At 31.9% G+C, this 15,909-nt stretch overlaps 1 protein-coding gene across 1 annotated transcript; it reads left to right on the forward strand.

The window, feature by feature from the left end:
- Positions 1-268: 268 nt before the first annotated feature.
- LOC132703733 (ATP-binding cassette sub-family G member 5) lies at positions 269-14,203 on the forward strand. Its single transcript, XM_060673172.1, has 11 exons — positions 269-476; positions 2,271-2,388; positions 2,480-2,670; positions 3,304-3,448; positions 5,298-5,570; positions 5,639-5,846; positions 7,984-8,101; positions 8,170-8,263; positions 9,188-9,326; positions 10,459-10,644; positions 11,605-14,203. The coding sequence occupies exons 1-11, from the start codon at positions 423-425 to the stop codon at positions 11,996-11,998; spliced, it is 1,920 nt and encodes a 639-aa protein (XP_060529155.1). The 5' UTR covers positions 269-422; the 3' UTR covers positions 11,999-14,203.
- The last annotated feature ends 1,706 nt before the right edge of the window (positions 14,204-15,909 follow it).

Raw genomic sequence — 15,909 nt, forward strand, 5'->3', positions numbered from 1 at the left:
AAATCAAAAAACAATTTTTCAAAAACGTTAAAAAATAAAAGCGATTTTTTCCACGTAGAAAATGCTAATTACATGAATTACATATTTATAAGTATACATGTGTATGTGATTATTGTCATCCCTTACACAACAGAACACGAGACACCCCACCAGTCACCCCCCCTCCCCCACTTATCCGACCCACCTACCCAACCAAAATGGACTCGAAACTACTCTCCGCTATTTTCACCTCTCTGCGAGCTTCTGACTTCGACAAAAGTCAGTTTACCTGTATAGACGATTACCTGTTGAATGTGTCGGCAGGTAATGCGGTTCTTATCGAAAAGAATGAATTATTCAGAAATGTAACTGGGGACAATAGAATACCTGTTATCGAGGTGCAGGTGGAATTTGGTAAGATAGGCCGTTTTCCCTGTGGAAAAATGATCGGAAGCGACTACACTCTCGAACTATGCAACGTTTTTTACTCCGGGCAGGTAAGTACCTAATAATTGCGTATGTTGTTCCTGATTTTCGAAAATGGCTCGCAATGTTAATTTTAATAGTAGACATTAGGTCAATCGGATAACAAGAAAATATACAGAAACATAATTACAATTAAAATATCAATGTCATATCAATTACAAAGTGTATTGTTCAATGAAGGAAGAATTTTTTTAAATATTTTTCTTGGCAGCCCAAAATCTAATGCAAATTTAATTTTACTATAAAAAATCATACCATATAGGTATATCGTATTTTAAACAAAAAGTTAAAAATAATTGCGTAGAAGGAACTTGATTTCCTTGTTTTACAGGAAGAGTACACAAGCTTTAATGAAATAAAATGTGTACTAAGAAAATATTATTCTAGGACTACTTGATTTTTCTAATTACAGGCTTAAACTGCTTAAAATACTTTTTTATTGAACTTTAAAAATAACTGAATATTATTCGATATTTATGCGTTGCTTTTGTTCAATTAAGAAAAAAAATGTTTTTGTAAACTTTTGTTTCGCGGCGCAAATATATTTAATGTAATTTTTCATACAAGAAATTATACTGTACGTTTGCACAACTTTTTAAAAAAACAAAAAGGATACAATAATATATATTATACTAATGGGGTCAAAAATTATTTTCCGGAAGTAAAGTTAATTTCCTGGTTTTAGTTTTAGATATTATCAATAATTCTAGCTTCTAAATATACCGGGCGAGTAAAAAATATAACCTAAATTAAAGAAGTTGCAATTAAAGAAAACTGATGCCCAGAAAATATTGTCATATTTTTACATTTCACAATTTCATATCATATTTTCTATGACAACTTAATTTTTAAGATGCGGGATATTTTTCATTTATTAGACTTGTATTTTTAATTAAAAAAAAACAAATACAATTTTTCTTTGTTTGTTTAGTTAGTTTCATTTTTCTTGATGGTACAAAATATTATATATACCAATATGAGCGGAAATTATTTTAAGTTCGTTTCCTTTCCTTTCAATCAGTTTTAGAAAATATCGACAATTTTTAGTGATCTAGATATTGTCTTTAAATAAAAGAATATACTAGGAGTGCGAGGGATGAGTAAGCATCCTATATAAATGCGGTATTTATAAGTACATATTATAATTAGGAACTTACAAATACTTTAATTTCATCTACCTATTATATACTTAGAAGTTATAAATGTGTACTTATAAGTGTGCATTTAGTTAGATTATTTTCCCATCTCTAGAAAAATATGCATAAGTGTAATGTAACGTTATTTTTAAGTACGCACTTTTGAGTAGTACAAGTATTTTATAATATATTTGTAGTTATAAAGGTCTACTTATAAGTATGCATTTATGTTATATTCTGTTTAAATAGAAGCCAGTAAAAAATATGAAATCCGTTCTTACTAACTTTTAATTAAACAAAATTGATACCAAGGAATATTACTTGAAATTTGTTGAAATTTGCAAAATAACCGTTGAAAGCTAGATAACAGCTACCAGTAGCGTTTTCTATAAGTACTTACTAAGAGTTGTGCTATAAAAAGTTAGGAAAAAACTGAAAAAAATAACCAAGAATGCAAAGTGTCAGATATTTGCAAGAAGCGGTAAGCTTGGTTGGTCATTTACGTAAAAAAAAAATGACACTTGACCTTTGCATGACCCATTTTACACGCAGCCTTCCAACAAATCTCTCAAATCCGGAAATTATTGAAAGTATTTCCTGATAGTGAGTTTAGAAGAGTTTTACCAAATTTGAACTTTTATATTGTTAAAAAACTATTTAAACTGCTAGGTCGAGCCAGGGTCATGCATTCAACGAATGATAGGGAACATCAAAACGGGGATCATCCTGAAAGATGTATCGCTGACGGTGCATTCAGGAGAAGTTCTAGCTGTCCTTGGGTCTAAAGGTAAAAAAAAGGATACTAGGTGACATCTTACCTTAATTAGAGGCCTTTAGGAAATGCAGTCCGTGATTGAAGATGGTTTCCAATATTTCAGGTAGCGGAAAGAAAGCTCTCCTAGATGTTATATCCAGGCGAGCCCAAGGACCAATCAGGGGTCAAATTTTGCTCAACAATCAACCGATGAGTTTGTGCCTTTTCCAACAAAGATGCGGTTACGTCACTCACAAGTGCGATCTTATTCAAGGACTGACGGTAGAGCAAACGCTGTTCTTCACGCCCACAAAAGTTGGTATACCATACGTCACATTTTGCATACAGTTTTGGTATCACTATTTTTCGAATGATACTCCTTCTTCATTCTGTGTAGTTGATGTTAATGCTGCGAAGCGAAGGCGAAGTAAATTTTGATTTGCCTTTTTGATTAGGTTATGAAAGCTTACTGAAGAGACCAGGAAAACAATTTTTGGAGTCAAATTTATTATTATTATTATTATTAAGATTTATTTTGGTGCAGCTGTCAACTATTAGCTGAATGTAACTAATTAGCTTTGTAACAAAAACAACAAATTGTTTCTCCAAAAAAAATTAAATTAACAATACCAAACATTTACTGATCAAAGTTAAAAAGCTATATTCTGTATGATTACAAGAGGCATATTGTAGATCAGAAAGCTAGGAAATTATTGTATTGTATTGTATTGTGCTCTCACATTTACCACTTTTTGTATTGGCCTTGCTTGACACAAATCGGAAAAAATAGAATTCAAAAACTACAAAAGTCCATGGTATTAGAAAATTCTAACCCATATCTTATAAAATGCAAGAGTATAATTATTATTTTTTCATCAAATATTTATTTAAGGTTAACTAGGTGTAGCGATAAATTTGTAATACCGCAAAATGCTGTTTTCATTTTAGATGACGGGTTACCTCAAATCATCAAGAGTTAAACAAGTGATGGCGGATTTGGCATTGTCCCAGGTGGCTAATAGGTGTACTGAACATCTCACAAAAAGCGAATATAGACGATTGATGATTGGTATTCAGCTCATCAAAGATCCAGGTAACATTTTTTTCAGAAAAAAAAAAAGGAAACGGTCTACCGTGCTCATGGATAATGAAGTATAGAAGTTTGCGAAGAGTTAAAAAGTGAAAGTGTAGACCCTTTTCAACGTAAGACTTTTAGAAAAAACTGAATATTTTTAGAAATAAAATTGTGGTATTACAACGATAACAAAAATAACTCCAAATAAAGTGCAATATATATTTTTATATCAAATGGAATCAAGATTTGATGTGCAGATTAAGTATTATATACCTATTTAATTACAAGGTTAGTCAAAAAAGCATAGTATATATAAGTTCAATTATTTAAAATTGCAATCCTCGAAGATTATTTCATAAAAAGGTTGTATTACGCTTATTTCAAAAATATATAACATTAAATATAACATTATATATAATATATATATATATATATATATATATATATATATATATATATATATATATATATATATATATATATATATATATATATATATATATATATATATATATATATATATATATATATATATATATATATATATATATATATATATATATATATATATATATATATATATATATATATATATATATATATATATATATATATATATATATATATATATTCTCACGTATTGATGGAAAAATGTGATGACACTATACTCCGGGATATCATCCGTTCGCTCGTTGAACTCCGGCTGGAATCCTGCAAATCCTGCATCCGACTGGAATCCTGCAGACGTTTCGCCAAAATCTCACTTGGCATCTTCAATGCTCACGCTCCGAAAACACTTCCACACCACACACCAGTGTTCGAAGTGTTTTCGGAGCGCGAGCATTGAAGATGCCAAGTGAGATTTTGGTTAGTTAGGCGAAACGTCTGCAGGATTCCAGTCGGATGCAGGATTTGCAGGATTATATTATATATATTGTTGGCTATGTATCATCTTTTGTTTATTTATAGTGTTTGCACTTGGCGAAAAATTAAAATATTCTCGTTGCATATAAAAAATGATAAAAATGCAAATAGGACACGAATATATTTGTACATTTAAAAAAGAGAAAACTAGGAAGCGCGTTTTAATTCCTGATCAGTAATTAAATAAAATAACGTAATGTTTAAAAAAAATGGAAGATTAGATAAATTTCATACGCCAAGATATGAAAGATTTGAAGCAGAGTTTAAGAAAAATTTTTAGAACTTTTTGAAAAAATAATTGAATTGAATTAACCAAAGTTCCGCATTTGACTGACCAAAATAAGACTCAGCGATTACAATTTTCATGACATATCTTCCCAATGTTGGACAATGATTCACGAATCGACTTTCAATAGAAAAATTTTCGGTAGAAAATCCATTTGGGACGTCGTTTATTTAAGAATTTTACGAGAAAATATAGAAAATATAGAAAATATAGAAACTATACTGCATCGTTCCTGATAATTTTGCTCTAATAACAGAATATTTAACTAATAGGTATGTTACGTGGATTGGGCCATACGGAACAAATTACTGGCCAGACAACAACCCACATCTTATTCTTCCAGATTCTTTTTTGTTCAGCTTGACAATATAGATTACATTAAAGAACTAATTGGGAGTAAAATCTAACTAATAACTAATAAACTAACCAACTGTGTATTTAGGAAAATGTCTTAATGTATTTCTATTACCGATATAGTCGAAATAAGGACTAGGTCATAATGATGACACCAGCAATTGCCACAAGAATATGCTTGGTGTCATTGCTAACGTAATAGTCATCTTTCCTAAATTGTAGAATATACTTTTATGTAATATATTCATAACAGTTATAATGAATCACTGAATACAGTGAAAACCAGTTCTATTGTATCCCTAGTGGTATTGCTGTTGGACGAGCCCACCTGGGATTTGGACCCGTTAAACACGTACCTGGTGATATCGATTCTGTCCAACGCAGCAAAGAAATACGGCTCCGCCATAATTCTCACAATGGAGAAGCCCAGATCCGACGTTTTCCCATTTCTCGATCGAGTTTTGTATCTATGCTTGGGGGACGTCGTGTACGCGGGGGGCACCAGGCAAATGCTGGAGTATTTCGACGCCATCGGGTTCCCATGTCCCCAATTGGAAAACCCTCTCATGTACTACCGTAAGTCGATCTCGAAGTCGTTGCTTGTTTTAGACCTCCTCGTTCCCTAACTGGTGTTTTCCTTGCAGTGTGTCTGTCGACGGTGGATAGGAGATCCAGGGAACGTTTCCTGGAGAGCAACCACCAAATAGCCGCTTTGGTGGAAAAATTCAAGATCGAGGGCGGGGCTTACCGGAAGACGACATCCATCAACGGACCAGGACATCCGTCGGAACATAAAATTCCGTTGCTGCTAGGTCGACCTAACAAAATGTCGGTCGGCTGGACCATACTCGCGTAAGTGGTTGTTTCCATAACGCTTGAATCGATTGACATAAATTATGCAAAATAAGGTAAGGCGTGGCTACAAAGTTTGTAATTCATGATCGCCTTTCCTTTGATCTCTTTTTCGATAACTTTCAATGAAAAAATAAGTGACAATCAATATTTCACAACAGGTAAAAATGCCAAAACGTAATTTAGGTGAGAAAAAGTTAAAATTTAATTGCAATTATCTTAGAAAATGTCAACGTGGTGGCAAAATAAACAATCCTAATCGCCTACTTATAGCACTATTATTAATCTGGGAGAAGCCCCTCATAAAAACTCGAAGTTGATCAAAAGGCACTCTTTTTTGGAGTTATCGATATTTATTGAACTCCTCCACCATCTTCCTTTCAAAAATAGAGCTGCTCTAGAAGAGCATTTGCAGAAACTTTATCTTAAAAAAATCAATATTACAATAACAGCTGGTGGCGGCCACTTCAGTTGCTTGAAAAAAAATTAAGAATTTTATCTTGGTCGACTTAAAACTTTTTTTTAAATTTCTACGACGCTCTTACATTAGAACCGTTAAAAAATATTAAAAAAACTTAGAGACAAAAGTTGTCTGGATTTACTTAAATATTTAAAATTTTATATTGTTCTATATGTATAGTGAAGTTTCTGTAGTGCTCGATTGTGTCATCATCACAGCATTTTTACAATGTTAATGTTAATATTTCCAAATTTACGTCAGCTTTTTAAAATAGACCTGCAAATGACACTTTTGATATGAAATTCCAAATATGTCAGAAACGGATCGACTATATACAGGGTGATTCAAGTTGAGTAGGCTATCAATAATTCTGGAGAACTAAAAAAATATTTTTTCTAGGGCAGCGTTGCAAGATCTACAGTAAATCCATTTCAAAAGAAATCCTTTTTTCCTATACCTAATTTCATCTAATTTCGAGATATTGAAATTGACAATTGAAAAGTGGACGGTTTACAACTTTGATATGCCATAAAATCTAAACGGATTAAATTAAAATATCAATATTTTTCAACTTCTGTCAAAGTTGACAACTCCTGTCAAATTTTTAATTTAATGTACATTGTGTTCTATTTTATATTCCAATGTTGCCATTGATATTCGGTAGATCTGGCAAAATATTTTAAAAATATAGTTTACTATTTGTCATTGCCAATTTCGTTTTAGGCTATTCAATGTGAATCACTCTGTATATAAGATATCTACATGAAATATGTCTAATCGTTCCTGTAAAATTATTGAATTTGTCCAAAATCTTTGATCTACGATATTATTTTCTTGATGTCGACATTGCATTGTGGGCTTTAGATGAGAATTATAAGAAAAAAAAAAGAAAAAGAGTTTCAATACTTGCTGCAAGTTGTCAAAGAACGTCGAGGACTATCTCTTGACTGCAACAAAAGTCGATTTGAATAGCTAAATATAAAAAATACCACTAATACTGTATTGGGGTATAACATTTCATATGGTGGAAGAGAATTCTTTTCTTATTAATGCATTTATTGATATTTAGTGAATAAAGAACTTTTTTTTATAAATAGATAATAAATAATCTGAAAATTTACTAATTCACTGAATAAATTCAAAATATTTATCAAAAACTACGAATATATATAAATACATTGGGACTCCAATGCAAATATCTTCAAAATGGTTCGAATTATAGATAAACCACAAGAGAGCATTTAATTTCCTATAAGGTTAATTGGAAACATTTCACGATAATTATTTTTCCGTTAATAACAAAATTCAGAACAAAAAGTTATGTTTCTTTGGATTCCGCATTCTTTGACCTCGAATGCCTTTGAAATAGTCCGATTTATCGAAAAAATGGGAGATCATTTTTGTAGAGCATTTAATTTCCTATAAAAATTATCAATACAATTGGCCTAATGGTCTATTGGTGATATGATATTATTATTTATTTATGAGACTAAATCGAAAATGCAAAACTATAATGAGGATAATCTTCTCAGTAATATTAAGAGCCCATGGTGGTAAGTACTTTCAAAGGTAACTAGCAACTAAGTTTTGTATTTTTATACGTACCCTATATATAGAATTATAATTTTAAGAGTATAAGTGTCTGAGATGAGGTACATTTTATTCATTCGCTTGCAGGAGACTTTTGACGGCTACCGTTTCCTTCCACGCAGCTGGCTTGCGCCAACTTTTCCTGCGATTGTTTTTCGTGCCCATTTTTTTTTTCGTTCTATGGATCTTCTACAATAAAATGGAGGTAAGGCGAGCCCAATAGGCAAAGGAAACCGCCTGGTATTCTATTTGGTCATTCTTTTGTGCTTGCAGAATGCTCAACATACGTTCATCACTCGAAACGGATTGGTGTTCAACTGTTTGGCAGGAGTTTATTTTTCAGGAATTTTGAACGCCGTTCTAATGTGTAAGTACTTGGGGCCGCATTAAACGTCATTATCTACAGGAAGATCTCAAATATTTGACGGCATCATATGACGTAAAAAGTTAAAATTTTTTTGGAATGTTATTCCTGAACATGACTAAAAATATTTGCTTGAGCAATGGTTCATATGTCCCTTTTAAAAATACACGATCCTACGTAAAAAAATCTTTCTTAAAGTCTTGAAAATTAATTGATTACAATATACAGGGTGTTTTCTAATTGAATGTCGATAATTAGGGGGGTGATTTTTGGGTCTATTTTAAAAAGAAAACTTCAGTTTTGAAAAATAAAATATATTTTTTTAATTCCTGTAATACGACTCTAGACATTTTAATAAAATTTGCCTCTTGATACGTATTAATTAACACGTAAATATTTTAAAATAAAATTTGGTACAGGTACTAAAGTTTTTAGGCTGTATTTAACGAACTAAAACTTAGTATTGGATTGGTGGGTGGGTAATACAGGGGAGGCGTGGAAAAAATTTGAAAACCTGAAGTTTTCTGCGTAAATAAGGTACCCTAGTCACACCTCGCTTGAACACACCGTTTTCGAGAAATATACTATTGAAAATTTAGTTACAAATTATTTTTTGTATTTTAATGTTTACAATCGAGGTGCAGATAATCATTAGTAAGCCTTGGAAGTTAATGACGCGTTTCAGTTGTTTGTATCGCAATTTTTTTTTTGGTTGTGAATGTGGGGCAATTTTTTTTCAAATTTGAACACCCTGTATGTTGAAAACTAAGACTTTTATCCTTATTTTGAGACACAGAATACTTAGTTAAAATATTGACGTCTAATTTCGGGACACCCTGTAAAATAATTAATAAAATAATTGTAAAATATGTAATAACAAATTGTAATAAATTAGCTTTGAATGCCTTACGTTTATTTTTTTTTTAGATCCGATTTACAGGACTAGATACTTTCAGGAGTCCCAAGAAGGCTTATATGGTGGCACGTTGTTTTTGATCACATACAATATCGTGTCCCTACCGTTTTCGTTCATCTCTGTCCTAGGAGCGAGTGCCATTGTTTTTCCGTAAGTACTCTAGCAATGCAATGTAAAAAAGCGATATAATATTTATTTATTTAATTACATTAAGCTCTCGACTCACAACAAAATCAAAACAACAATTTTAATTTTAAAATACCAAAAATTATCAGTAACCAACAACCAGATTATTTGCGGCACTGCTCGTATCTCCAACAAGCTATCTAAAAATAAAAATCCGTCTATAGAGACTTTTCAATGGAGTGACTAGTTTTTTCTTTTTTTTTTTAATTATGACATGAATTTTTGTATTTTTATATAGGCTTTCCTAATACTGGGTGACACAAGAAAGTGGGAACGCTATAACTTTTAATGAATGTCAAATTTTTCTGGTTTGAGCGGAAACGATAGTGACTTTCGAATTTTAAATGGCACGATCTATTTAATATTACTTAATGCGTTAAGCAGAAGAAATAATTATGCCTATACTGCATTCAATATAATAACGGTCAATTTGAGCAGTTTCTTTAGCTGTAAATTTAGATTTACGTTTTACGATTTACTAAGAAATAAAATTCTTAAAATGACACAAATTTAAACAAATTTTACGAGAGGAAAAAAGATAACACGGATAAAAATACTTCCCGAGTAAACTTTTTAAGCTAAAATTATAATCATAATGTAGTACTATATAGTAATTAATATTAATGAAGTAGAACGAACTAATTGTTAAATATATTAAATTATGCTGTAATATAGTTTTTATTTCATATTATTTGAATAACAAGTAATATTAAAATATTATATTATTGAATACAGACCTGAACTAAAAATAAATTGTTGTGTTATATTTATTCGAAAAGCCCTTAGAAGATGCATTAAAATGCAAAATTATGGGGGGTATCCCATTTAAACGCACAAATTTATGTCATAATCCAAAAAATAAAAAAATCTGAAGTAACCAGCTGTTCCATTGTATTCAACGTAAAAAAAAATCTCTATAGACGTATGAGATAAGAAAAATGTAGAACAGCACAAAATAGTCAATCAGATAGACTATTAATATAGTATTTCTTTTTGGTTTTCTCAAAACTGTTATTATTCAATCGAATCCCTTCTTCAAATTTGGCATTTTCAATGAAATTGTCAAACTTGAATGACACTTTATCCACTGCCGTAGGTTGGTGGGCTCTTTCGACCAGCTCATGGAGTACTTCTATTTCGGGCTGATTCTTTGGGCGTGCTACATTTTCTCCGAGCAGCAAACCATGGCCACACTGATGATTGTCAAAGACCACCTCTCCGCCGCCATTTTCAGCATATACGTCACCTGCGTTTGTCTCACTTTGAGCAGCGGCATATTGAGGTGGGTCATAAATATTGTTTAGTATCCTTCCTAATAAAACCCCAAATAATTAAATTTTAAGCAAAGTACGGACCTGTTCGGCCAAATTTCATTCTTACAGCAGTTAGTCACTTTCTTATATCTATGAACAGACTTTACCAATTAATGGTGTGGTGCATTTCTTGGGTCCGATATTTATAGATGAAGATCATTATCTGCAAATCTTCGAGCACCAAATAGAACAATGTATAGAAGATTTACCCCTAAATATATCAGCGCTGATTATATGGCAGCAAGACGGCCCCCTCCTCACAATTTTGTGCAAGCTAAAAATTTTCTTAACATGGAATATCCCAGAGGTTGGACCTAATATTAATGTATTTTTTATTTTGAGGACACAATGAAAAATCACGTGCACAGAACTCCTTGTAATAAAATGTATGACAAATGTGTTCAGGAAAATGGTGGTCACTACAGCACTATTTAGAATAGTTAACCAATTTTTCACTTTACTGTGTCTTGTCACTTTTAGTGTTGTTGTTCTACTTTAATTTGTAAATAATTATTGTTTTTGCAGTCAGGGACGATTTGCTAATAACGAGTGTACTAAAATATTAAGTGAGTTTCATCATTGTAATCGGAATAAGATATTCTAATTAATATATATTTAATATACAGTGTGTTCCATGAAAAGAAATATGATATATGATTATATGTCATAAAATTGATAGTGTTCTATTTTATACGTCACATGGCTATTAACCCTACATTTCATTTTTTTGTTTCCCTCGAGATCTCAAAATACAATAAAGTTACAGCCAATTAAAATGTACTCCTTTACAACCAATACCATTGATTCTAAGATTGATTTACTGAAGCTAAATTTTGTCGCACTGTATCACGTTAATTTATAACCTACGGACCACTGAATATAGAATATAATGTTTTTATGATAAGGTAACACTGTTATAATATGTTCAGGTCAATTAAAGGTCTCCAAGAATGGCTCTTCTATCTCACCTACGCGACGCAGGCCAGATACGCGTCGGCTTTCCTAAACCGGCAAGTTTTCTTGCACCCCCAACTCCACGATCCGCTCCCTTACGATTGGAGACACAATTGCACCAGCATGAACTTTGTCGAGACGTCCGTCTTGACCGGACCTGCGAACCCTTACTGCCGCTACGCCAATGGACAAAGTTATCTATCCGAGAGGTACACCAGGGACCCCGGGGATAACATTTTCAACGGAATTTTAGGTTTCGACTTGAATATCGGCATAACATTCGCGTTCGCATTGGGAATGATCGTTTTCAACTTGTTCTTGTACTTGATCCCTCTGCCTTCCTTCGTCAAGGCCAAGTTCCGCGAATGAGCTTGGATGCTTTGCAGGAAATCGATTTCAGGAAAAATTGAAATACTTGGCAACCCGGCGAGTGCACCAAAAATTGTTCCTTCCTATACATGGACCTTCAAATATTAACAGTGAACATAAGCAAGACAAGATGGGACGCTTTCAACGCCGCTGCTCTTATTGGGCACTCGGTAGCAACAAGCATGTATCATGTTTTAATTAAGCTGCGTACGAACTTGAGATGACAATATAAGGCCGAAAATGATTAAATGCAATTTTAATATGGATGGAAATTGATCGCAAGTGAAATAAAATCAAATTGTTGCAATATTCGAGTATGAAGGAATGCGAAATACAGAACTTGCATGCTTAAATCACATTAAAAAAGAAGTAAAAGAATGATAATGCAAAATTAGCGATATTAAAAAATTCTGAGAGTGGTATATTTCTAAATATTTATAGAAATGTGGTCTAATGGTTTTTTTGATTTTTGAAATACAAGTTTCGTTTCAATTAAAATAATTATCTGTCGAGATTATTTAGGATCTGTGAAAAAATACTGCTACTCATTTTATATACTAAAATATTGATTAAGGTAAGTTATAAAGAATAAAATTTAACCAATAAATTATTTTAAATGTAAGAGTAGGAGATTAAAAATCTTAGGTTAAACTTATTGACGTTGTAAACAAATTTGTGATACTACCTTACTCGGTACTCTGTAAACCTAAAATAGTTAACGGCGATCCACAATATAGTCAACAATTTTGGTTCAAAACATATTTTTCAAACTATACTCTAGTCTGGGTATTAAATATTTGTCGTTTTTGCATATATACAACATTCCATTGCGTCATAAATGCTTAATATGTCATACGATCGTGTGTAATTGTAAAACTGTATATTTCGAAAACAGTTGCTTATTTTTTAGTTGTTAATTATAAACTTACGGTTTTTTATGAACAGTTTTTAGTATTTGTACCAACCATACTTAGACCAGCAATCTAAGAAAACATAAGAAGTTTGAATTTTTAATATATTTTTTGAAATTTGTTTTCGTCAAAATTAAAAGCTGAGAGAAGTCAGGAAATCTATTTAGCTTCTTTAAAAACGCATTCACTAATGACAGCTGGGTTCATTAATTAAGTGACTATTTTAATTATAGAACTTATTTTTAGGGTTAGCCTTATCGTTGTCCGTCCAATTTTTTATATTACGTTATTATATTTTACTTATTTAGATCTGAATGTATTTGATTCTTTTAACATTTACGGCTGTACGTGTTTATGTAATAAGTATATTTTTTTATATTAATATTTAGCCTTATTTTCTTCGCCCCTTATAATGCATGTATAATAATAATATATAATAATTTATAAATATTTTCATTTGTGGTAGTCAGAACAATTCTTTTATATATAAATTTGTTTTTTTCTTATTGTACTGAAAGTTTTTGCCCTGTCCCTGAAACGTTTTGTGTTATATCTGAATTGTTTTGCTTTTAATCTGAAGCAATTTTCCTTGTGACTAACCAAAACCTTATGGTTGCCCCTGAAGCTTTAAAAACTTTAATACAAATATAGAACATGTCAAAATTTGACTTTTTTTAATTCTTAAAGGTCACAAAAAACATAAATCTTTGGCATTTACATATTTTTTTCTTTTTTGAACAATTAACTTATAGGCAGAATAATATAGGAGAAAGGAAAGGCGACAGAGATGAAAACTAATAGATATTTTTATATGGGACACCCTGTGTTATTTGTGGATCTCTGAAAAGAACTTAAAGTTACCTTTTCAAATATCTGATATTTTGCTCTAGTTTTCTTGCAAAATATAGTGTTGTACTTTGAACGAATAGGCTGTGGACACCGAAATGCAGAAGAGAAATTCTCATTTTTGTTGTAAAGACGCTTGGTTTTTGTTTAACCTTTCAAATAAATTTCAAAGATTCAATGGAAGTTGGTACTAGCTACTGTTGTTGGTCTTCAACTTAAATATTGACGTCGTAAAATTATTTTTTAAGGGCTGCTAAAACTACCGTTTCTTGTAACTCATACCGACTTCATGTAGTCTTTGACCAGTTCTTTTCAAACTGGTTGCTATTAATTAGGTAGTGTCCCAATCACCCAAAAATGTCTGTAAAGGTTGTTTCTTTTAGGATATTGATTGTAATACAAATTGCTTGTACCCCTGCATTTCCCATTTGTAATTACAACGACCAGTGCACAGTTGTTTCTATTATTGGTATTATGGCGGTTCCTTCCAAATCCTACTTGCTCAAAACTCTTGAACAGTGAAATATGCTATATTTTTGGAAAAATAAAAATTTACATTATGATCTACTGCACAAAATAAAAATTTCTGTTGATAATTAATTAACCATTGGCTATAAAAATATGGTAAAAAGGTTCTTAGGATTTACAGAGAACAACAAAGGTTAATTATTTACTTGGATGACACTTGACACTTATGATACCCCGGAAAAGGGTTGGGTTGAGTCAACTAAAAAGTGTAAAACAAACGCGCCATCAAAAAGAGGAAATTTTGCATGCTGCCTCTAAAGATGGTTGGATTCCAAAGGGACTTTCTCTGTTTGCGAAAAATATTAAAGATTCTTCTCTGGATTACCATGAAGACACCACCGCTGATTTATTTGAAAGTTGGTTTCAAAACAAACTAGTTCCAGACATTCCTCCTAATAGCATAATTGTAATGGACAATGCAAGTTATCGCAGTAGACAGCTGACTAAAACCCCTTCCTCATGTGACACAAAAGCAATAATCCAAAACTACATGTATAATAACGACATTTATTTTCACGAAGATCATACCAAAAAGCGATTAATTGAGGTTCTACAAAGCTTGAACCTACAAAAGGAATACGTCTGTGATAATTACGCAAAAAATCTAGGGCATACAGTTTCATACACCTTCACCTTACCACTGTATATTTAATCCCATTGAACATGTTTGGCACCAACTGAAATCTGCCATTCGTCGTAACAATGTTTTTCCCTGTGTTAACTGCAATGTCCTCAAACTTATAGAAACCGAAGTTTTTAACATTCCCTCCACAAAGTTGGGCAAATTCTGTTAAATATATAGAAACAGCAGAACAAGGGTATATCCATATTAGAACAGGCGATGACAGCGATAGTGATACTGATATATTATGTGAACAATTTTAAGTAATTTAAGTAGGTAATGAAAATAATTTATAATATTATTTTTGATTTTAACATAAATACATACATAAATAAATAAATATTGTTCAGTATCTTTCCTAACAAAATCCCAAATAATTAAATTCTAAGCAAAGTACTGACCTGTTCGGCCATATTTCATTCTTACAGCTTGCCCGGGTTTTTCCTTGATTCCTATCAGTTAGTCACTTTCTTATATCCATGAATAGACGTAAATGCAGTACCACACATCGACATTATTTTTCCTATAGGAAGGGAAGTTTCCCTTAAAAGCGTCCAACTTGGTTCACTCTATATATATTTATATTCCTTAAGATATCATGACTTCCGATTGCTCCTCTATGGTTTAATGTACGGAGCGCATTCCTTTTAATTAAAGACCCGTTAATGCAGCATTGCACTAACCTGTTTCGTAATAATTAAGATCGAGAAATCGATTTTGAAGAAATTCAAACGGCCGTCGACCATGTTTAATAATCATCAAGGAACGAGTTTTTCCCGATATATGTTCTACGAATATTGGACGGAAGAGGATGCGGACAATCTTTTATTGCGAACTGAAATGAAAAAATATGGTTTAGCGAGGAACTTGCTTCTTGATTTGTGTGTGGGTGATACTTAATTGACACCTAACCGAAAATTTGTACACTAATTTGACAGTTGACGAACGCTTTCTGTTCGTTAAATGTTGGACCCAAATCCATTACTGCCATGTACGTATTTGTA

Source organism: Cylas formicarius, unplaced genomic scaffold (assembly GCF_029955315.1).
Source record: "Cylas formicarius isolate icCylForm1 unplaced genomic scaffold, icCylForm1.1 PGA_scaffold_6__28_contigs__length_40554024, whole genome shotgun sequence".
In the NCBI taxonomy this organism is placed as follows: Eukaryota; Metazoa; Arthropoda; class Insecta; order Coleoptera; family Brentidae; genus Cylas; species Cylas formicarius.